Source organism: Microcaecilia unicolor, chromosome 6, assembly GCF_901765095.1.
Source record: "Microcaecilia unicolor chromosome 6, aMicUni1.1, whole genome shotgun sequence".
NCBI lineage: Eukaryota > Metazoa > Chordata > Amphibia > Gymnophiona > Siphonopidae > Microcaecilia > Microcaecilia unicolor.
The window spans coordinates 73,714,723-73,737,972 of record NC_044036.1 but is presented as its reverse complement, the minus strand read 5'-3'; the positions used below and the strand labels follow the sequence as shown (position 1 = coordinate 73,737,972).

Genomic DNA, 23,250 nt, shown 5'->3' with positions numbered 1-23,250 from the left:
AATATCCAATAAAAGTGCATGTGGCACATTCATGGTTGTCTTCTGCTTCTCTGGACCTACCCTGCTGTTCGTTGCTACATATGTCCATTCCAAAATTCCACGTTAAGTGCTATTCTGTAAATATGCACATCTATACGGTGCATATTTTACATGGCGGCATGTGGGTGAGAATCACATGTGTTTATCTTATAGAATACTAACGCTGGGGTTTACTAAGCCACTAGCACGGCTGGCTGTGCGCTAGTGCCGACACAGCCCAATCACTTTGAATGGGCTGTGTCGGCAATGTCGCGTGGAAGCCGCTAGCGTGGCTTAGTAAACAAACCCTTAAAAGTTATCCCCCTTTACTTGTTACGTTTGCATTGGAGGTGGACAAAGGTAAAATTATGTATCATACCTGATAATTTTCTTTCCATTAATCATAGCTGATCAATCCATAGACTGGTGGGTTGTGTCCATCTACCAGCAGGTGGAGATAGAGAACAAACTTTTGCCTCCCTATATGTGGTCATGTGCTGCCGGAAACTCCTCAGTATGTCGATATCAAAGCTCCATCCGCAGGACTCAGCACTTAGAGAATTACACCCACGAAGGGACACTCTGCCCAGCTCACCACCGCCGAAACGGGGGAGGGGAATTAACCCAGCTCATCCCCACACAAGTGGGGGAGGGGAATCCGTCCAGCTCATCCCCGCGGAGCGGGGGAGGGACACCACACCTGCCGATGCGGGGGGATCTGGCTTATCCTGCAACCGCAACCGCGGGAGGAGCTGACTGACCCTAACACCGCCGAAGCGGGAGGGGTACAAAGCTGCCCTACAGCCGCACGAAGCGGGAGGGAGTGCCGGCAGAATTTAAATCTCAATCCAGCCCCGTAAAACGGAGGGGAGAGGAATGCAGCAGCTCACTGTAACACAAACTCGTCTCAACTCTTGAAGAATCCAAGTGAAAGAAGAACTTGAACACGAAGTCCTCCTGAAGTAACTGAAGGCTAAACTTGAACCTAAAATTCAACCAGAATATAAACAGTACAGATATCTGGGAGGGGCTATGGATTGATCAGCTATGATTAATGGAAAGAAAATTATCAGGTATGATACATAATTTTACCTTCCATATCATCAAGCTGATCAATCCATAGACTGGTGGGATGTACCGAAGCAGTACTCACCCAGGGCGGGACATAGAAATCCCTGACCGCAACACTGAAGCTCCAAACCGGGCCTCCGCCCGAGCAGCCACAGTCAAGCGGTAATGCCTGGCAAAGGTATGGGCCGAAGCCCAAGTTGCCGCCTTGCAAATCTCTTCCAAGGAGACGGACCCTAAGCCGCTGCATTGGCTTCCTTGCCCATCTTGCCACTGTAGGCTTAGAAGCCTGCAGACCCTTACGAGGACCTGTAAACAGGACAAACAGATGATCCGATTTCCGGAAATCATTGGTCACTTCCAAGTATCTGATGATGACTCGTCTCACATCCAGAAATTGAGAGCAGAGTATTCCTCTGGGTAGACCTCCCTACGAAAGGAAGGGAGACAGAGCTGCTGATTCACATGGAAGCGAAAAACAATCTTGGGCAGGAAGGAAGGCACTGTGCGAATAGTCACTCCTGCCTCAGTGAACTGCAGAAAAAGCTCTCGACATGAGAGTGCCTGGAGCTCGGAAACTCTTCTGGCTGAAGTGATAGCCACCAAAAAGACTGCTTTCAACGTCAGGTCTTTCAGAGATGCCCTCGACAAGGGTTCAAAAGGCGGCTTCTGCAATGCTCTTAGCACCAGGTTGAGATTCCACGCAGGCACCACTGAGTGCAGAGGAGGGCGCAGGTGATTAACTCCCTTGAGAAAGCGCACCACATCTGGCTGCGAAGCCAGGGAAGCACCCTTCAGGCGGCCCCTGAAGCAAGCCAGAGCCGCTACCTGAACTTTCAGGGAACTGAGCGACAGGCCTTTGTCCAGACCTTCTTGCAGGAACGCCAACACTGAAGAAATTGGAGCAGTGAAGGGAGAAAGTGAGCCTGCTTCACACCACGCTGCAAAGATACGCCAAACCTTGGCGTAAGCAGTAGAAGTAGAGCGCTTCCTCGCTCTCAGCATAGTGGCGATGACCTTGTCTGAGAAGCCCTTCTTTCTCAGACGCTGCCGCTCAATAGCCAGGCCGTAAGACCAAAGGGGGAGGGATCCTCCATCACCACGGGACCCTGATGTAACAGGCCCTGCTCCACTGGCAGCCGCAGAGGATCGCCGACTGAAAGCCTGATCAAGTCCGCATACCAGGGACGTCTGGGCCAATCCGGACCCACCAGGATTACCCCACCGGGATGCTTTGCCACCCGGTCTAGCACCCTGCCCAACATGGGCCAGGGCGGGAACACATAGAGAAGCTCTTGTGTCGGCCACTGTTGGAGAAGAGCATCTACTCCCAGGGATCGAGGGTCCCGTCCTCTGCTGAAAAAGCGCGGCACTTGGCAATTGGCCGATGACGCCATCAGATCTAGGCTCGGCTGGCCCCAGCGCTTCGTGATGTCCAAGAACGCCTGAGCAGATAGCTGCCACTCTCCGGGCTCCAAGGTATGGCGACTGAGAAAGTCCGCCTTGACATTCATGACTCCGGCAATGTGGGCCGCTGAAAGCTGCTCCAGGTTCGCGTCCGCCCACTGGCATAGATTCATAGCCTCCTTGGCTAGAGGGGCACTCTTGGTACCTCCCTGGCGGTTGACATAGGCCACAGCCGTGGCATTGTCCGACAGGACCCGTACAGGCTTCAACACCAGTACCGGGATGAACTCCAACAACACCAACCGAATGGCTCTGAGTTCCAGGAGGTTGATAGACCACTTGCCTCTGCAGGAGACCAGAGCCCCTGCGCTGTCCTTCCCAAGCAGTGGGCTCCCCAGCCCATCAAAGAGGCGTCTGTCGTGACGACAATCTACTCCGGGGTCACCAGAGGCATTCCTGCAGACAACTTGTCTGTCTGCGTCCACCAGCTCAGCGCCTTGCGCACTGCTGGGTCCAAGGGAAGGCGCACAGCATAATTCTCCGACATCGGAGTCCAGCGCAGCAGCAGAGATTGTTGTAGTGGTCTCATATGAGCCCTGGCCCAGGGCACTACTTCCATCGTGGCCGTCATAGAGCCCAACAGCTGCACGTAGTCCCAAGCCCGAATAGGAGAGGCTACTAGGAACTAGTCCACCTGAGCCTGAAGCTTGACAATCCGATTGTCTGGCAGGAACACTCTGCCCACTTGGGTGTCGAATCGAACTCCCAGATACTCCAGGGACTGAGTCGGGCGCAGCTGGCTTTACTCCCAGTTGATGATCCACCCCAGGGAGCTCAAAAGAGCAACCACCCGGTTCACAGCTTTGCCGCACTCTGCATAAGAGGGGGCTTGGATCAACCAGTCGTCCAGATAAGGATGGACTTGAACTCCTTCCTTCCTCAGGAAAGCCGCGATGACCACCATTACTTTGGAGAAGGTCCGCGGAGCAGTAGCCAACCCGAACGGGAGGGCTCTGAACTGGAAGTGTCGGCCCAGTACTGCAAAACGCAGAAAGCGTTGATGAGGAGGCCAGATGGGAATATGCAAGTACGCTTCCTTGATGTCCAAGGATGCCAGGAACTCTCCTGCCTTCACTGCCGCTATAACAGAGCGGAGGGTCTCCATGCGAAAGTGCCGAACTTTCAAGGCCCAATTGACCCCTTTGAGGTCGAGGATAGGCCGTACAGAACCTCCTTTCTTTGGTATCACAAAGAAAAAGGAGTAACGTCCCTTGCCCAGCTGATTTTCTGGCACCGGAACGACCACCCCCAAGCGGATCAGATTGTCCAAGGTCTGCTGCACTGCCACAGCTTGACCGGAGACTTGCAGGGAGAGAGTACAAACCCGTCTTTTAAGGGTCGGCAGAACTCTAGCTTGTAGCCGTCTCTGATGACTTCCAGCACCCAAGCGTCTGAAGTTATTGTGGTCCACTCGCCCATAAACGAGGACAGCCGTCCTCCAATCTGCACTGAGGCGTGGACCAAGGCCCCGTCATTGGGTACGAGACCCTGGGGGAGAACCGGAGGGAGCACCTCCGGGACGGCGGTCTCTGCGAAAGGAATGCTGCTTGGGGGAGAAGTTCCTCTTGAAGGAAGAGAGGGCAGAGGAGCCCGACCTGCCCGGCCGGTACCGACGGGCTTCCTGAAACCGTCCTCTGGAGGTACCGGGACGAGTACTAGCCCGAGCCCTGACCTCTGGTAACTTCTTGCCCTTAGACGTGCCGAGATCGGTCACGATTTTGTCCAGCTCGACCCCAAAGAGCAGCTTGCCTTTAAAAGGCAATCTAGCCAGGCGGGATTTAGAGGCGTGGTCAGCAGACCAATGCTTCAGCCAAAGCCACCGCCGCGCAGAGATTGTCTGAGCCATGCCTTTAGCTGAGGCTCTCAAGACATCATACAGCAAGTCTGCCAAATAGGCTAAGCCCGATTCCAGGGCCGGCCAATCAGCCCTCAAGGAATGATCCGAGGGGGAAGCCCGCTGCACCATAGTCAGGCACGCCCTGGCCACATAGGAGCCGCAAACTGAGGCCTGCAAACTTAAAGCAGCCGCCTCAAAGGACAACCTTAAGGCCGCCTCCAATCTTCTGTCTTGGGCGTCCTTTAGGGCCGTGCCACCTTCCACCGGCAACGCCGTTTTCTTAGTCACCGCAGTGATTAAAGAATCCACGGTAGGCCACAGAAAGGCCTCACGTTCACTTACAGGCAAAGGATAGAGGCGGGACATAGCCCTAGCCACTTTAAGGCTCGCTTCCGGGACATCCCATTGAGCCGAAATTAAGGTGTGCATGGCATCATGCACGTGGAAGGTTCTAGGCGGGCGTTTCGTCCCCAGCATAATGGCAGAGCCAACAGGGGCTGAGGGAGAGACGTCCTCCGGAGAGGAAATCTTCAAAATGCCCATGGCCTGCACAAACAGGTTGGGCAAATCCTCTGAGCTAAAACGTCACGCTGCAGAGGGGTCATCCGCTCCATCCGAGCGGGGATCCGTCTCCTCCAAGGAATCCGCAAAGGACCGTTGGGAGAACTCAGATACGCTGCCCTCATCTACATCGGAGGAGACAAAGTCCTCCAAGGCCTGGGAATCAACCCGAGGGCGTTTACCTCCGGGGGCCTCAACCTCTTTACCTGACGAGGGAGCAGGGGCAGCGTTCTGCATAAGGAAGGCCTGATGCAGCAGCAAAATAAACTCGGGGGAGAAACCCCCCAGACTGTGCACTTCCGCAGCCTGGGCAACAGCCCTAGACGCACCCTCAACCGACGCTCGCAAGAGCGGGGGAGAGACATGCTGCGCATCCAAGATGGCGTCCGGCGCGACACTCCGCGAAGGAGCCGCGCGGGAAAAACGGCGCTTAATTTTAGCCGCCTTTGTGCCGTCGCCCAAATTAAGGGCGTTCATGGCATTAATGTCTCCTACCTCAAAGGCGGCCCAAGAAGAAGCCGTCCGAGCCGCGTGGCCGGCCAAGATGGCGGAGGCGAGGAGCGGGGGATGGGCGTTTATGGCGGGAAAAACCGCCACACCGGAGGAAGGACCGGGACACTCATCGGTCACAAAACTGTCACCCAACAAGGGCGAATCAGACTTTAAGACCCCCGCATCCCCTCTAGAAGCGCCCAAGCGATCCGGGGAGCGACTCTTTACGCCCTCGCCCTCCGACGCCATATGCCACGTGGAGATAAATCGGGGAACCCCCTGCCCGCTATAAAAAGGTAAAAATTACCTGCTTTCCGCTCCGAGCTGTAACGACCTGGTGTCCCAGTGAGTAGCTGCAATGAACGTTTAAATAAACGTCGTAATAAACGCCTTTAAGGACGTTCAAAATTTTTTTTTTTTTAACGGAGCCAGCGGGAGGGGGGAGAAAAGGAGGGACCTGGCACCACCAGGTTTGCACTTGCTCAAAAGAGCCCTCAACCCCAGGCACTCAACAAAACCTAAGAATTAGGCTTGGAGGCCTAGCCAGAGCTGCTGCTGTGTGTGACCACCACCTGCTGAGATAGAGAACATACTGGGGAGTTTCCGGCAGCACATGACCACATATAGGGAGGCAAAAGTTTGCTCTCTATCTCCACCTGCTGGTAGATGGACACAACCCACCAGTCTATGGATTGATCAGCTTGATGATATGGAAAATTTAATTTTGCGTTCTTACTTCAGAAAAATGAATGTTGTTTTCATGGGCGGAAAAATTCGAATCTTTCCTGACTTAGCCAAGGAAACCCAGACCAGGAGAAGGGAATTTTTGGTATATAAACCAAGAATCCTTTCCCTGGGAGGTACTTTTACTCTTCAATATCCATGTAGATGTATGATTTCCTTAAGTGATGTTAAATACGTTTTTTTCTGTCCTATGAAACTTCGTGATTTCATTATAGCTAAGGAGAGTATGCAAGATGTCCCTGAGATGGCATCTCCCAGTTAATTGCACTGTCTAGGCTGCAGGCTCCCGACATCCTTCCAGTCTATATGTGATAATTGTTAAATTCTTTTAAAAAATTTGTTTCCTATTCTTGGATCCTCTCATTGTGGACAAAATTATAAGGAATGTTTCATTGTATTAGAATTCTTTAAAATTTATGTTTCAAATTCCTATACATTTTGATGTATTATTATCATGATGTAAACTATTGAAAAGTTATAAATAAAAAAAATGAAAAAAAAAAGTTATCCCCCTGATTCTATAAAAGTCGCCAAAAATTGCATGCACAAATTTAGGCGTGCTCCCGATTTCCATGCCCAACTTAATAGAATGAGCCAATTAGTGGCAATAATTTATGAGCAATTATTGGCACTAATTAGATTTAATTGGGGCTTACGCGTGTAAATGCAGGCATGGGATTCATGCCTAAAATTTACGAGCAGCCCAAAAAAGGGGGCATGGAAATCAGAGAGTCATGGGAGTTTCGGGGGTGTGGTTTTGAGTTATCCACGGAATTATAGAATATGGGTGACCCGTGTGTAAATTTAGGCGCAGGCATTTCTACCACGTTTTCGTTGGTGCAAATGGTGGTGCCTATATTTACACGCAACCTCTCCGCCTAAGCATTAATTCTATAAAGCACGCTGAACTTTAGGCATGGCTTATAGAATACCGCTTAAGCGGGGGGGGGGGGGGGGGGGGGGGGGGGGTTCAGCGCCATATATAGAATCTAGCCCTATTTGTGTATCTCTGACATTTAGGCTTAAACCTTAATACCTCCTCTATGGCTGGAGTTAAGTGCTCACGCCTAACTCCATATGCATAGTTCCGGTAGTATTCTATAAAAGAATGTAGGCACTGTACTTTCCTTTATAGAGCAAATGCCACATAGATGAACTGTTATAGAATTACCCTCACAGATTTAAACTGTATTTTGGATTTCAAAAGTTTCCTAAACTGTGTTGAAGGTCTTACTGTATTTTTATATAACATGACTTGGAAGGGCAAAGAAAATATTTTTCACAAGGCCAGAACAAGGGGAGAGGGAGTGAAGATAAAAGAAAAAGCAGGTAAGAATTTTAGCACATTAAAAACAATTAAGAAAATACTTTTGGTCTATCTCCTTTTGTAGTTCTCTGTTGAGTTCATCAATTCTCTGCTGCAATTTCTTTCGCCTTTGCTCTGGTGGCAGGTGGCTGAAGTCTTCTAGAGCAGGACCCTACAAGTAGGGACATGAACAAAGTGAATGTTTGTCTCTCACAGGTTCTGCAATCTCACATCACACACATTATGCCACACTCTAGCTAATGTAAAAAGCAAAGCAGATGCCGGTTGGTGAGGGCGTTCTTAACACTCGTGGAAGGCACAGGTTTTATCACAAAAACTAAGCTGCTGCCAAAATACTTGAGTACTTTATGCAAATGTTAACACTTAGCTAGGTGCACCCTGCTAGACAAAAATAAAGATGAATGATGCCATAAATATTACAAATGAAAAGAAAATGAGAACTCTGGTTATTTACGTCACACAGTGTGTAGAACATGAGACTTGTTAAAGCAACAGGACGCATAACATAAATTTACAGAGGTACCAAAGGACCCATTTTACCAAGCTGCGGCAAAAAGGGGCCTACACTGGTGTCAGTGCATGTTTTTGATGCGCACCAAAACCCCCTTTTACCACAGCGGGTAAAAGGTAGGTCTTTCTTTTCTTCAGGAAATGGCCGCATGGCATTTTGCAGGGCATCCTTACTGCAACCCATTGTGGTGGCGGTAGGGGCTCCCGCGGTAACCAGGCAGCGCATGGCACTGCCCGATTACCGACAGGTATACACCGGCACTACAAAAAGAAAAATATTTTTGCAGTGCCAAATATGACACGTGCTGGGGGTGGGAACTACCACTGGGCTGCTGCAGTAGCCTGGCGGTACTTCCTTTTTAGCGAGTGGTAAGTCCACGTTGCCGCGTTGGGATTACTGCCGCTTTGTAAATGGACCTCTTAATCAGGGTAGAAGAGTATTTACAAACCATGGGTGCTGCTCAACACTTTTAGGGGCCAAAGAAATCAATTTTCTGGTACATTATTTGATTTTAATTTTGATATGTTAAAAATTTTTGTTGGATTTTTGCTCATTTTATTTTTTCTCTTTGCTGGGAGGGAGGGAAGGATTGACCTTTTGCCTTTCTTTCTTCCTTAGCTTTTATCCCTTTCCTCCTCTTCTTTCAGCCTATTTTCTGATTCCTTCCCCAGCCTGTTCCTACTCCCCCAGCCATTTGAGGCCCATGGTGGCCTCACCTGCTTTGTATGGGCCAGTAATTTAATTTTATTACTATTATTTCTATACTCTGTGACCTAGTGGTCTCCTCCATCCCGCTCTATTGTCACCTGCATTACTGCGACTCTCTTCTTTCAATGGGACAAAGAGGAGAAGACATTTACTGTAGGCTTTTTTTTTTTTTTTTTAGGTATCTTCCCAACCTTCTTCCAGTTTTGAACCTGTTGCTAGGAAAGATCTCCAATGTCTCATCCATAACTGTGACTCTCCTGTTTCCAGTCTCTCTCTGGTTGTTAACTCCACAGAACTTACTATTTTCTGAGCTCACATAAGGTCTCAACAAGTCAGCTCTGAGCACTAGTTTGCAAATTTTTGACATTTAAAACTTTTAGATTTTTGCCTACGCTGCCCGTCGAAAGAAAATCAGAGAAAAAGAAATTTTGCAACTTGAGACAGGTCATCCGGGATAGGATTGTCTTAGGCAATCAGAAATCAGCAAGTGCCAAAGCAGCACTCTTAAGCTTCTCAATACATCAACGTACTATAAATATCATGAACATGCTGGAAAAAAGGCAAATTGCTGTTCCATTTGATGAAAGCCAGATGCGGCCCTTTGAAGATCCTGCAGTTGACTGGTGGTACAGGGCGGAAAAACACTTCTGATTTAGAGATTAACAATATTTTTAAATAATTTTATGAAACCTTGTATGCTCCACAAGCTGAGGATACCTTGGATGGGGCGCACTTAGCAAGGCACCTGGTCCAGATAGATTCAAGGCAGAATTTTATAAAATTTTTGGGCCTTCGTTATTGAACTTATTCAATCATATTGGAATCCCTGCAAACAGCACAGATGATAGTTTTATTGAAACCAGACAAAGATCCCTTTTCACTGAATTCATATAGGCCCATATCGTTGCTAAATTTTGAGGCAAAGCTATAGCTAAGGTCCTATCCTCTGATATCAGTTTGACTCTATATACATTACATCATTGGAAGCACTGGAATTACAGCGTATTTTGAATACCTGTTGACATTAACTTTATACATCAAATATTCTCCCTGATACCATCTGAATTTTAACTCAGGACCCCTGAGGAAGGCTGATTGCAGAAACACGGCCCCTGTTGGGTCTGATCTACACTGGCAATTTTTGTTGGAGAATAAAAACATTGATGTTTGGAAGAATGACTATTGGAATTCTTGGAATCATTCTCTTGCTTCCACTTTGCGTTTGTCAACCTCAGAGTTATAGCATTTCATTATTTCTTGTTTGCTAGACTCCACAGTGGAAAACATCGGTTTGGCAGAGATTACTCCTTGGGTTGCATAGTCAGATACACCTTTTTAAGATGGTGGAATTCCCAAGATGGCTATACACTTTGCAAATGCTTCCCATCAATTTATTGAGGAAGGATATTCAAAGTCTTCATTGGCATCTCTTCCGTTTTTGTTGGGGTAGCAAAAAAACGAAAGTCCCTTTGCAAATGCTGTTGGGTAATTGGCGGGCTGGGGGTTTAGGGTTATCGGATCTGTATAAATATAATCGGGCTTTTCTAGCAAGACATCTGGGTGATTGGTTCCTGGACAAAACAGATTATACCCCAACTCAGGTGGAGGCAGAGCTGTTTTCTCCTTGGCATTTTAACTTTCTCTTACAGGTGCCTGGGAAAGCATTCCCCTCTGGCCTGCAGGGAAGCATTCTATTAAATCCTTTAAGGAAACTGTGCCTAGATTTCACTAGTCTCTGGGGCATTTCTCCCCACACCTCTGCTCTCCTGCCTATTCGGGGGAATGTGGAGTTTCTCCCTGGGATTGAGAATGGGCCCTTTATAAGATGGGAGAGACTGGGAGTTTCACGCTTGGAACACATACCGCATCCAATTGGTGTTTTATTACTATTATAGGCTTTGTTCAACTGGCAGACACTTTTGCTTACCACCAATTGCGACACTATGTTTCTGCCCTGGATGCAACTGCACTGTCTGCTCACCATAGATCTAGTTTATATTCTAGAATTAAAAAACAGAGATCGTCTCTCAATTTCAGGTCTCCATAAAGCAATTTTGAAATTCTCCCCATTGAAAAACATCACACTTGTCAGACAAATGGAGGATGGGTTTTGTATAGGTCACCTGCTTCCCTGGATCTTGGCAGATTGATTGCTCGGATTCCAAACTTGACAACAGCAGCAGATCTAAGAGAATGTGGTGCTGCATTGTGCATACATCACTCAAACTCAGTTATTTAATATGGGAGGAATTAACTCCCTTTATGTAAGAAATGCAGTCAACAACCTAATTCATTTTTCCACGCTTTCTGGGAATGTTCAAGGGTTTGTCAATTTTGGACTCAGATTGTTCATTATTTAGAACATCTTCTGGGGTCAACTACACCACTCTCGGTCACTGTGGGGTTTTTTTGTTAGACAAACATGAATTGTTTATATTGCAGAACAGGGGTGGCAACTAATCCGCAAGGCAGCATTACTAGGTAAAACGTCAATCCTGAAAGTTTGGACTGTCCTGGATTCCCCTTCTTTCTGGGGTTGGAGGAGTATGTTACATCATACTATGTTGGTGAAGAGGCAAAAGGTTGGTCTATCTTTTAAGAGAAATAAACAGTTCTTGTCAATCTGGGCCCCTTATATTTATTCCCTTTCATATTATAACTCTTGGGTGGGTTGGTCCTTCTCTAATCTCTGCCTTGTTGGGATATATCATGCCTCACTTTGAGTTATTTTGTTGTTGTGTTGGAAGTTTTTATCAGCATTGGAATTTCAATAAACAAATTTAAACATTAAAAAAAAACTTTTAGATTTTTATTTATAAAAAAAGAAAAAAAATTGTTAGGCTATTGACATTTAAGAATTATTTAAGAGTTACAAAGCAGGTCAACAACAGCAGCCCCGTATGAGAAAGAATCAGGACAACCCTGAATCTCAGAACTACACAGATCTAACAAGTGTGTTTGTCTTCCAAAATGACCTTACTGAACGGATAATATCACAGTAATCCAGGTGACAAGTGAGTTGAGTTATGGAGACCACCGAGTCACTGAGTATAGTTTTAAATTGAATTCTCTTTGGTGACTGACCATTATTCAGCTATGTAGTAGTAGTACCTTACAGGAACAATTGGCCTAACCTACATAAATAGGTGAAAGTTGAAGATACAGCACTGAATATTTGGGTTTATTTTGGCTGCTAAAATGTTAACCGGCTATTCTGATATTCAGCGCTAACCGGTTAACTTTTTAGCAGTCACAGATATGCCTGCTATTTAAGTGGCCTATTTTGACCACTCAACATAGCCGGTTTGGTGCTGAATAATCATGTCTAACTGGCTAACAGGGATATTAAGCGGAAGATAACCAGTTATCTCTTGCTGAATATCCACGGTTAGGCGCTTAAATCCTAATTAACCAGCCAGGAGTCATTCCTGGCCGGTTAAATAGTTTTGAACATTGGGAGGGATTGTACTCATTTATTCTGCTTTGTAGCAAAAAAAAAAAGCAGCATATGGGCTACTGAAATGAAAACTAGAAATATCAGTTATTAACTGGAAGCAACTATTTAGTTTAAACACACTCGTGATACTTGCACTGACCAAAGCAATCTAGTACATTCGACTTTCTAAGATAAAACCTGGGTCCAAGACTGGCAAGTTACACATGAAATGAATGCATTGATTCCTCTTCATGTCTTCCAAATGCAAACCAGACATCACAAAACCACTATACAACCTGGTAGTCTGTTCATGAAAGCCCAGTACTTGGATAGTACTGGGGGCCCTACTTCAGGATTTGAGCTTTGAGGGAGTCCAAATAGCACCTACTCCCAAACAAGCTCACCTGGGGCCAGTGCTATCAGTCCCTCACTTTCAGGAGCACTGAAATTCACACAGTTCATCAAAAAATCAATAAAAGAAAAGACAAAGGACAGATTTCAAGCAAATGTTTCCATGCTTTGTTTTTTTGCGCTAACATGAAAACACAGATTAGCACACAGTGCTTACCATCCTGAAAGACCACTGAACAGTTTATTTGAAACAGAAAGAAACGATAAATTATTCATAAGTCGGGGAAAAGCATTTTGCTCAACAAAACAACTTCTGGTGTTACTTTTTTTTTTTTAAGTTTTAAAATAGCATTTCAGTTCACAAAACAAATTTTCAGCATTCAATGTGGTCCCTGTTGTGGACAAACAACTGTTTAGTGTCCATAAAGGGCTCCCACAGGTGAAAGACTGATCATTGGTGCAACATACGATAGACATAGATACGATGTCATTGCTAACTCCTGGTTCTCATAATTAAGGAAAAAAATCAAATCTGTATTCATGCTAATTTTAGCTCAACCTCCGCTAACAAGTAATTTATGCAGATAAAATCAAGCACACAGCAACTGGAATTTGTTATCTGCTGTGTTTTTAGTTTGAGACATCTGCGATCTGTAATGACGAACAAGGCAGAGAAAGAGAGAAAAGCAGTCTGATCAGTCTTTCCCTTGCTTTATCCAACACAAAATGTCAACATTTCATATAAGAGCAGCAAACCAAAATAGTAACCTCAGCCTCTCTTTTACTTAAGTGTCATTCTTTCTTTGAATACTGAAAGGTAATTTTAAAACAATACAGGAACGTAAGACCTTTGATATAAGAATGATTGAATATTTTGACACCCAACAAACAGGACCTAATAAGGATCTGGGTTTTCTAACTCATTATAAAACATAAAGCTGTATTTCTCTGTTTATTAGCCTCCTCTCACCTACCAACACCCATTGAAAGCAATGGAAGTAAAACCCGGCTGGCTCAATCTGTCCTCCTTTTTCTGGAGCCATATGGTAACCCTAGTTCTAAAGGAGGTATGGCCCCTGACCAAGGACTGTCATTGCAATGACTGGACTAGGGTAGCAGGGAGATCGAGACTGGATTTAGGCACAGACAATATAGCAACTGAGTAAGCTGCCAAAATTTGAAATCATCAAATATCCAGATTAAGGAGGAACCTGAGCCCATACAGTGGTGGAAATAAGTATTTGATCCCTTGCTGATTTTGTAAGTTTGCCCACTGACAAAGACATGAGCAGCCCATAATTGAAGGGTAGGTTATTGGTAACAGTGAGAGATAGCACATCACAAATTAAATCCGGAAAATCACATTGTGGAAAGTATATGAATTTATTTGCATTCTGCAGAGGGAAATAAGTATTTGATCCCCCACCAACCAGTAAGAGATCTGGCCCCTACAGACCAGGTAGATGCTCCAAATCAACTCGTTACCTGCATGACAGACAGCTGTCGGCAATGGTCACCTGTATGAAAGACACCTGTCCACAGACTCAGTGAATCAGTCAGACTCTAACCTCTACAAAATGGCCAAGAGCAAGGAGCTGTCTAAGGATGTCAGGGACAAGATCATACACCTGCACAAGGCTGGAATGGGCTACAAAACCATCAGTAAGACGCTGGGCGAGAAGGAGACAACTGTTGGTGCCATAGTAAGAAAATGGAAGAAGTACAAAATGACTGTCAATCGACAAAGATCTGGGGCTCCACGCAAAATCTCACCTCGTGGGGTATCCTTGATCATGAGGAAGGTTAGAAATCAGCCTACAACTACAAGGGGGGAACTTGTCAATGATCTCAAGGCAGCTGGGACCACTGTCACCACGAAAACCATTGGTAACACATTACGACATAACGGATTGCAATCCTGCAGTGCCCGCAAGGTCCCCCTGCTCCGGAAGGCACATGTGACGGCCCGTCTGAAGTTTGCCAGTGAACACCTGGATGATGCCGAGAGTGATTGGGAGAAGGTGCTGTGGTCAGATGAGACAAAAATTGAGCTCTTTGGCATGAACTCAACTCGCCGTGTTTGGAGGAAGAGAAATGCTGCCTATGACCCAAAGAACACCGTCCCCACTGTCAAGCATGGAGGTGGAAATGTTATGTTTTGGGGGTGTTTCTCTGCTAAGGGCACAGGACTACTTCACCGCATCAATGGGAGAATGGATGGGGCCATGTACCGTACAATTCTGAGTGACAACCTCCTTCCCTCCGCCAGGGCCTTAAAAATGGGTCGTGGCTGGGTCTTCCAGCACGACAATGACCCAAAACATACAGCTAAGGCAACAAAGGAGTGGCTCAGGAAGAAGCACATTAGGGTCATGGAGTGGCCTAGCCAGTCACCAGACCTTAATCCCATTGAAAACTTATGGAGGGAGCTGAAGCTGTGAGTTGCCAAGCGACAGCCCAGAACTCTTAATGATTTAGAGATGATCTGCAAAGAGGAGTGGACCAAAATTCCTCCTGACATGTGTGCAAACCTCATCATCAACTACAGAAGATGTCTGACCGCTGTGCTTGCCAACAAGGGTTTTGCCACCAAGTATTAGGTCTTGTTTGCCAGAGGGATTAAATACTTATTTCCCTCTGCAGAATGCAAATAAATTCATATACTTTCCACAATGTGATTTTCCGGATTTAATTTGTGATGTGCTATCTCTCACTGTTACCAATAACCTACCCTTCAATTATGGGCTGCTCATGTCTTTGTCAGTGGGCAAACTTACAAAATCAGCAAGGGATCAAATACTTATTTCCACCACTGTATACTTTAGTGCCATGTGCAGCTTTAAAGACGAGCTACTGTAGCACTACAGATTTTCTCAAGTCTTCTGGATCCTCAGTCCTAAGGATCTCTGAAATTCCTCCCCTTCCTTCTACTCTCACAGATCCACTGTCTGGTCTTGCCTGTAGGCATCAAAATCTTAAATCCAGCCCTATGGGAGAGCATATAAAAATAAGAATTGTGAATTAAGGCTTATGGTACCAGAGTCCAAAAGAGGCTGGTTCCAATTGTTTTGGTAGGCCAAAGGAAGAGAAACTTGCTGTGCAAATGTGTTTTTATGGTTTTAAACGGACCCAGGAAGAGACACATTAATCAGCTTTGGTGGAGTGTGTAGGTTAACACCAACTGGTTTCTATGGCCCCTGACGCAGCCTGTACTTCTGGCGAAACATGGCCATGTCGGGGACTCGTTTGCAAGTCCTGGGAGCTTTGAAACAACCCATTAAAGACTGTTTTTCTCCAATAAGGTCTGCTCTTTTCTTCTCTTCCATGGTGGAACTTGTAGATCGGTTGCCTTCTTCTTTTCTTACCAAAGGAAGAGAAGGAAACTATTGGGCTAAAACCTGAATATATGCAAACTGTGTGAAGAAGGGGATAAGGGAACGGGGGGGGGGGGGGGGGGGGGGGGAGGGGTACCGGCGGCGGAGAAGATAAGGCCCAGAGGAGGGGACAACCCAGATTCTTAGCATAAATCATTTTCCCCAGAGGGCTGGAGGCAGGGTAAAAACTACGATTCCCAGCAGCCCTTGAGGAAGTCTTACAACAGAATCAAAGACTTCCTATCCCAGCAGCCCCCAGTGGAGCCCAAGGGAAAGGCAGATAAAGGTGAAACCCAAGAAACGGAGGGGAGGTCAGGAATGGAGGGGGAGCTTCTAAGAAGCTAATCAGGGGGAGGAGGATCAGCTGGGGAATGGGTGAGGCGAGGAGCCCATGGAATGGAAGGCAGAAGAAAAGGAGGAAGAAGTGAGGTAAGAGAGGCTGATGGAGATTGCAGCTCTGGCAAGATCCACAAGCAAAAGGTTTAGACAGCAGGTAACAGCTTCATGCAGGGTCTTGGTAAACAAGGGAGGGCAGTGGCTATCGTGGAGGAGCCAGGGAGCGACGGGGTCAAGTGGGAGGAAGCCAGGCGATAGAGCTGGCCAGAGGAGGGAGGGGACCCCCGGGAGCTCTCTGCCTCTGAACTGCTGATGGGATTTCTAAACTGTTTGTTTGAACTGTTTGTTTGGAAGTGCTTGTTTTCTTTGAACTGCTTGTTTTTCTTTGTGGAATGTTTTTGGCTTTTGGGATTACTTATTTTGAATTGCATCATTGAGACTGCTGAGATTCATGTCCTGTTGGTTTATGAACTGCTGCCTGGATGTCCAACCGCCACCTGAAACTGAACATGTCCAAGACCGAGCTTATCGTCTTTCCACCAAAACCCACTTCTCCTCTTCCTCCACTTTCTATCTCAGTTGATAACACCCTCATCCTCCCCGTCTCATCTGCCCGCAACCTCGGAGTCATCTTTGACTCCTCTCTCTCCTTCTCTGCGCATATCCAGCAGATAGCAAAGACCTGTCGCTTCTTCCTCTTTAACATCAGCAAAATTCGCCCTTTTCTCTCTGAACACGCCACCTGAACTCTCGTCCACGCTCTCATTACCTCTCGCCTGGACTACTGCAACTTACTCCTCACCGGCCTCCCACTTAGCCATCTATCCCCCCTTCAATCTGTTCAGAACTCTGCTGCACGTCTCATATTCCGCCAGAACCGATATACTCATATCACCCCTCTCCTCAAGTCACTTCACTGGCTTCCGATCAGATACCGCATTCAATTCAAGCTTTTCCTTCTTACCTACAAATGCACTCAGTCTGCTGCCCCTCACTATCTTTCTACCCTCATCTCCCCTTACGTTCCCGCCTGTAACCTCCGTTCACAGGATAAATCCCTCCTCTCAGTACCCTTCTCCACCACCGCCAACTCCAGGCTCCGCTCATTCTGCCTCGCCTCACCCTATGCTTGGAACAACCTTCCTGAGCCCTTACGCCAAGCCCTCTCCCTGCCCGTCTTCAAGTCTTTGCTTAAAGCCCACCTCTTCAATGCTGCGTTCGGCACCTAACCATTACCGTTCAGTGAATCCAGACTGCCCCAATTTGACTGCCCCTATTGGACCGACCGTTCACTTGTCTATTAGATTGTAAGCTCTTTGAGCAGGGACTGTCTCTCTTTGTTAAATTGTACAGCGCTGCGTAACCCTAGTAGCGCTCTAGAAATGTTAAGTAGTAGTAGTAGTAGTAAGTAGTTTATGAACTGCATTTTTGAAGCTGTGGAGATTTCTGAACTGATTTGCTTTTGGAACTGCATTATTAAAATCTACTTTTTCTAAACTGTTTGTTTTTGGGATTGCATTCTTGAAAGCGCTGGGATAATTTCCCTGGCGGATATCTCGGGAGCTGTGCTGGAATAGTACTGCTGACGTACCTCAGGTCAGAGGGTACACCTGGAGGATTACAGGGAGTTGTACCTAACTGGAATATCATATAGAAAACTTGGGCTGGAGGCCAGAGTTTTCCCGAGAGAAGCGGAGGGATCCTTCACAACTATCATAAATGGTATAATACATGATTTAAGAGAATGTCCTGCTTCCTTTTATCATATAGAGCGTAATTTTAAAACAGGGCACTGTGGGCAGGCACCCACAGAGGTGTCTACCTAGGTGAAATTTTAGAGAAGCAGGCATCTGCTTATCTCTATAAACTACTAGTGAATATGGCATAGGACATGCTTTAATGTAGGCATAACCACATCTGCTCAAGAGCAGATATAAAGTAACATATTTCAGCATCTAGATGTGTACATGTGAACTCCATCCCTATGCATACTCAACGGCAAAGTATGAACCATCATGTCATGCCAAGGACATTTATACTGGTTGAGCTCACAAATGCAGGAACATTACCTCAGTTACTCAGTTCTGCTTAATTCTGAAAAAAACTGTTTTTCAAAACTGCATAATCCCTAGCTCAGCCTAATCTGACAATGTTTTTAATTTAAACAATTTTTATTAAATTTTTCTAAATTAACGAAATAACAAATAGTATTTTTGGTTCATTATCAAACCAAAAATCCCCCCCCCCCCACCCCTAGAGCCAAGAGCTTTTGTTTTTTATAACCTCCTGTGCCTTTATAATCTTACAGCCAAGCTTCCCTGCCACTCTCTCAATCCCTCTCCTCCCCCTAGCCCTGGTCTTCTACCAGAGTATCCAAGCACATCTGAAATAGTTAGGGCAAAACATTCCAACTGCAACCTAACTCTGACATACCTAGGGCAGGGGCGGTCCACCCTGGGTGCTGGAAGAGAGGTTGTGTGTGGAGCAGGTGGGCACTGTTGGCTCTGTCGGTCCCCTGCCCCGGAACAGGAAGTTGACATCTGAAGGGGGCAGGGTTCAGGCAGAGCTGACAGAGCCCACCTGCTCCACCCACCCTCTTGCTTGGAGGAGGGGAGTGCGCTGCCCTGGGGTGTGTGTGCTGCCTGTACTCTGTCCAGGGGGGGTGTGCTCCGCCCCGGGTGCCATATAAGGTAGGTACGCCGCTGTAACCTAACACAACTTATTTAATATCAAGCTTCTAGCTCTTGGGGACAAAGATTGTATATAATGTTGCTGCTATTTGAGTTTCTGTCAGGTACTTGTGACCTGGATTGGCCCCTGTTGGAAACAGGATACTGGGCTAGATGGACCATTGGTCTAACCCAGTATGGCTATTCTTATGTTATGTTCTTAAGTTTCCCATATCAAACGAAATATTTTTCCATTTAGAAGAAATGTGTGCTTCTCTAGCTTCCCACATCATAAGAGTATGCAACTTATTCCTCTACCCAATATGAAGGAGGATCCATATGCACAAAGATTGAAGAATGCAGTTCTTCACCACAAGTCCTGCTTTGCGGAAAAATAATTTACTGCCTTTTCCTTGGATTCCTAATTTATTAACCATGTCAAGCAAAAATGATTCTGGAACAGTTTGAATCTGCTGTCATATTAATTGACTCAGAAAATTTATTAAAATCTTTCTAGAAGCATTTAATAACAGGACAATCTCAAAGTGAATGATATAAGCTGTTTTCTTTCATATTACATTTTAGATACACAGAAATACGTATTCTCCTTGCTTTATTCATTTGCAGCTACGTAAAATAGGCTCTATTTAAGATCCTATACTGACATTCCCTTAAATCTGCACAGATCTCTGCTTCCCTCTATTAGTTGAAGTGCCTTTTGTATTCCTGAAATAGACACTCTATCTGAGGATATAGACATTTTTTTTAACTTGCAATTTTCCTCTATTTGTCCCTGTAAACTCTCAGGGACAGGGTGTAATGTTTTATCTGACAGAATGCAAATTGCTCACCCTGGGGTCCTTTTACTAAAGTGACCTGAAAACTGGGCTGCAGTAGTGTGGACGTGCACAGATCCATTTTTCAGCGCACCTGTAAAGAAGGCCTTTTTTAAAAATTTTGCCAAAAATGGACGTGCAGCAAAATGCAAATTGGTGCACGTTCATTTTAGGTCTGAGACCTTACCGTCAGCCATTGACTTAGCGTCAAGTCGGAGTTATCACCTGATTTTTGCTGCGCACCAGAAAATAAAATATAGTTTCTGTTGCACTTAGCGGACGCACGTCAAAAATGAAATTACTGCATGGGCCACACAGTAGCCAGGAGGTAACTCCAAACTGACGCGTGTTGGGCACATGTAGGCACCTACATGACTTAGTAAAAGGCCCCTTCCGCTATTGGGTAGGGATACAACACTGAAGGTCCACGTATTTTATCTGCATTCCATCATTCCTGAGCAAATGCTCTGTCAAGGTCAAATCCTCCAGCTTCTCATCAAACAAAAATCCTATTTCTACCCTGGTGAAAATGCCGCATTCCTCCTTATTGGTAATATATTAGTAATAATCGGGTTACAATCCCATTGCTGTACTAAAATCTTCCAGACTTCTCATAATGCTTGGAATATTATACTATTTATCAAGTAGAGAAGCAATAATTTATGCAGTGCGTACAAGAATTAATGAGATGACAGGGTGCTAAAAAAGCTTTTTCATACAGTAAAGAAGTACAGTCTTGCCAATCCAATATCCAGTCGTATATATTTCTTAAACGTGCTTGGTTATATTGCAAATCTATCAACCCACGTCATTGTCAATTATCATATAAAAGGTGAAATTTCATTTTCCAATCAGCAACAGAGGGAGCGATTTCTAACTGTCCGAGTGCCTTTAGGTAATTTCTAGAAAATTATGCACATTAAAGGAGTATAATGCTGTAGTTTTAGCTGCAAGCTGTATCCCCAAATAGCAAAAGGAATCCTTTGCCCACTGTAAAGAAAAGGTATTCTCCCCAATCTGTCCATATGGTCTCAACCGTAGGTGAGGCTTCAGACTTTAACAAATTTAGTTTACTACTACTATTAATAATTTCTAAAGGGCAAGCTGTACACATTGTGTGCAGGTACTTTCTCTGTCCCTAGAGGGTTCACAATCTAAGTTTTTGTACCTAGGGCAATGGAGGGTTAAGTGACTCGCCCAAGGCCGCACAGAGCTAAAGTGGGAATCGAACCCAGATCACCAGGATCAAAGCCTACTGCACTAACCCTTAGGCTTCTCCTCCACTCCAAAATCACCATATTCAGTAAAACTTTTCAATAATGCCCAGAGACCACCATGGGTCAGATAGATATACTAATAGATCATACACAAAGGCAGTTATTTCGAACTCCTCACTGCCCACACGAGCGCCTTGAATTTCTGGATTTACTTGAATTTCCCAAATTAGCAGTTCTAATGTTAAAATAAAAACAAGGTGAGATAAGGGACATCTATGCCTCTTGCTGCGATAAATGGAAAACGTATCTGAAACCATCCCATTCACCTAAATTCTTGCTGTGCATACAGCATCCACAAAGCATCCTGTTACATATCATATTTCTCTAATATCCCATATATAAATTCCCACCAAATGTGATCAAAAGCCTTCTAAGTGTCATAACTAAACAGCAGAGAAAGCCTTCCACGCATTTCACTTCTTCTAAAGAAGTCAATATTTTCCTAATATTTTTGACTGTGTTTCTCTTTCAAACAAACCCTATTTGGGCCTCATGAATGATGGTTGGGATTATATGTGCCAGACAGTTGGCCATAACTTTGGATAATAATGTGAAGGGGCATTTAAAAAAAATAATCTAAGTCCAAAAATAAACATCCAGCACATAACATTCCCCCCCCCCCAAAAAAAAAAAAAATCTGTCCATCTCACAGCCATAATCAACAGGAAAAATATCTAGCTTTCCTATTCGATTATGACTGAGATTGATATTTTTGCACTGAAAACGTCCAAAATGAATAGCCATTTTGTGAAGTGAAACATCCAACTTTTGAATGACAAAAATCCAGGGACATGAACGTCCATCTGGCATCATTTTCAAAAATATGGCCACACAGGCATCCCTGCAGAACAGAGGACTAGACTACTGGTTATTGCAGTGGACCTGTAAACCAAGAAACACAGGTGCAAACACCACTATAACTCTATTTTGTTTTTTAAATACGATCTCTCCAGGACAGATAAAATACCTACAGTACACCACTTCAATAGCCTTCAGGCTTACAGGTGTCTTATTTAGGTACAATAGGCATTTTTTCTGTTTCTAGAAGGCTCAGAATTTAAAAAAAAAAAAAAAGAGCTAAAGTGGGACTTGAACCTGGGTCACACAGTCTGTTGCACTAATCACTACTACTACTACTTAACATTTCTAAAGCGCTACTAGGGTTACGCAGCGCTGTACAATTTAACATGGAAGGACAGTCCCTGCTCAAGGAGCTTACAATCTAAAAGACAGGTGTACAATCTAAAGACAATCTAAACAATCTAAAGACAAGTGTACAGTCAAAAGACAAGTGTAGAGTCCGTCTGATAAGGCATACTATATTTCACGAAAGGTTAGGTGCCGAAAGCAGCCTTGAAGAGGTGAGTTTTAAGCAGAGATTTGAAGATGGGTAGGGAGGGGGCTTGGCGTAGGGGTTGAGGAAGATTGTTCCAAGCATAGGGTGAGGCAAGGCTAGGCTGTTGCACTAATCACTAGGCTGTTGCACTAATCACTAGGCTGCTGCTTTCTTGCCAATACCCAATAGCCATCCCCCAGTGCCCAGAGAAGTCAAAAACACATTCAGGGGTTCCCCATGATCGCATTCCTCCATAGGAGGCTCTAAATGGGACATGTGACATCAAATAACAATATGAACAAGCAGGAAATCAACATATATCCCTCCAAAAACAAATGGTCACTCCAGAAATTTTAGGTTCCAACAGGCACAGCTTTGTTCATTGCCTAACCAGAATCCAACACCCTATCCCTTGGGTCAGCTGGTACTCAAGTGCCAGGCTGACCACATTGACAGATGGAGAGGAATTCTTAGGTACTTCTAGGGAATCCAATATTTGAGTTGCTCCTCTTAAATGAGGTGGGTAAAGCACTGAAAAGACCAGGGCATAGGCTTCCCTGTACGCCACATTTGTGCATGTCGTCTTGTTATAGTCAAGTGTTTTCCCCACACAGAGAGCAACAGTTGTGTCTTGCTTGTGAACAAAGTTCAGAAACCTAAAGATCACCACACAAAGATGGACTCCTTCTTACCTTGGAGAGCCCACCCTATTCACTCTCTCCATACACAAGGTGCCCGCTGGTTCCCTAGCTGCAACGATTGGGACAGACATTCCTCCAAAAAGCCCATTACGTCTTCTTCCAAGAAATTTTCTGGCAAGCCTATTAGACACAGGTTTTTCCTGTGGGAGTGGTTCTCAAGATCATCTACTTTACTTTCCAGGTATGCAATCTGCTTTCACA

General features: G+C 45.4%; 1 protein-coding gene across 2 annotated transcripts in view; it reads right to left on the bottom strand.

The window, feature by feature from the left end:
* The window catches only part of FNBP1L (formin binding protein 1 like), a 250,502-nt gene that overhangs the window by 26,474 nt on the left and 200,778 nt on the right, over positions 1-23,250 (bottom strand). For both annotated transcript variants that reach the window (XM_030205455.1, XM_030205454.1), the window contains exon 10: positions 7,556-7,665. In XM_030205455.1, the coding sequence (XP_030061315.1) occupies positions 7,556-7,665 (110 nt within the window). The remainder of the gene's footprint in view (positions 1-7,555; positions 7,666-23,250) is intronic.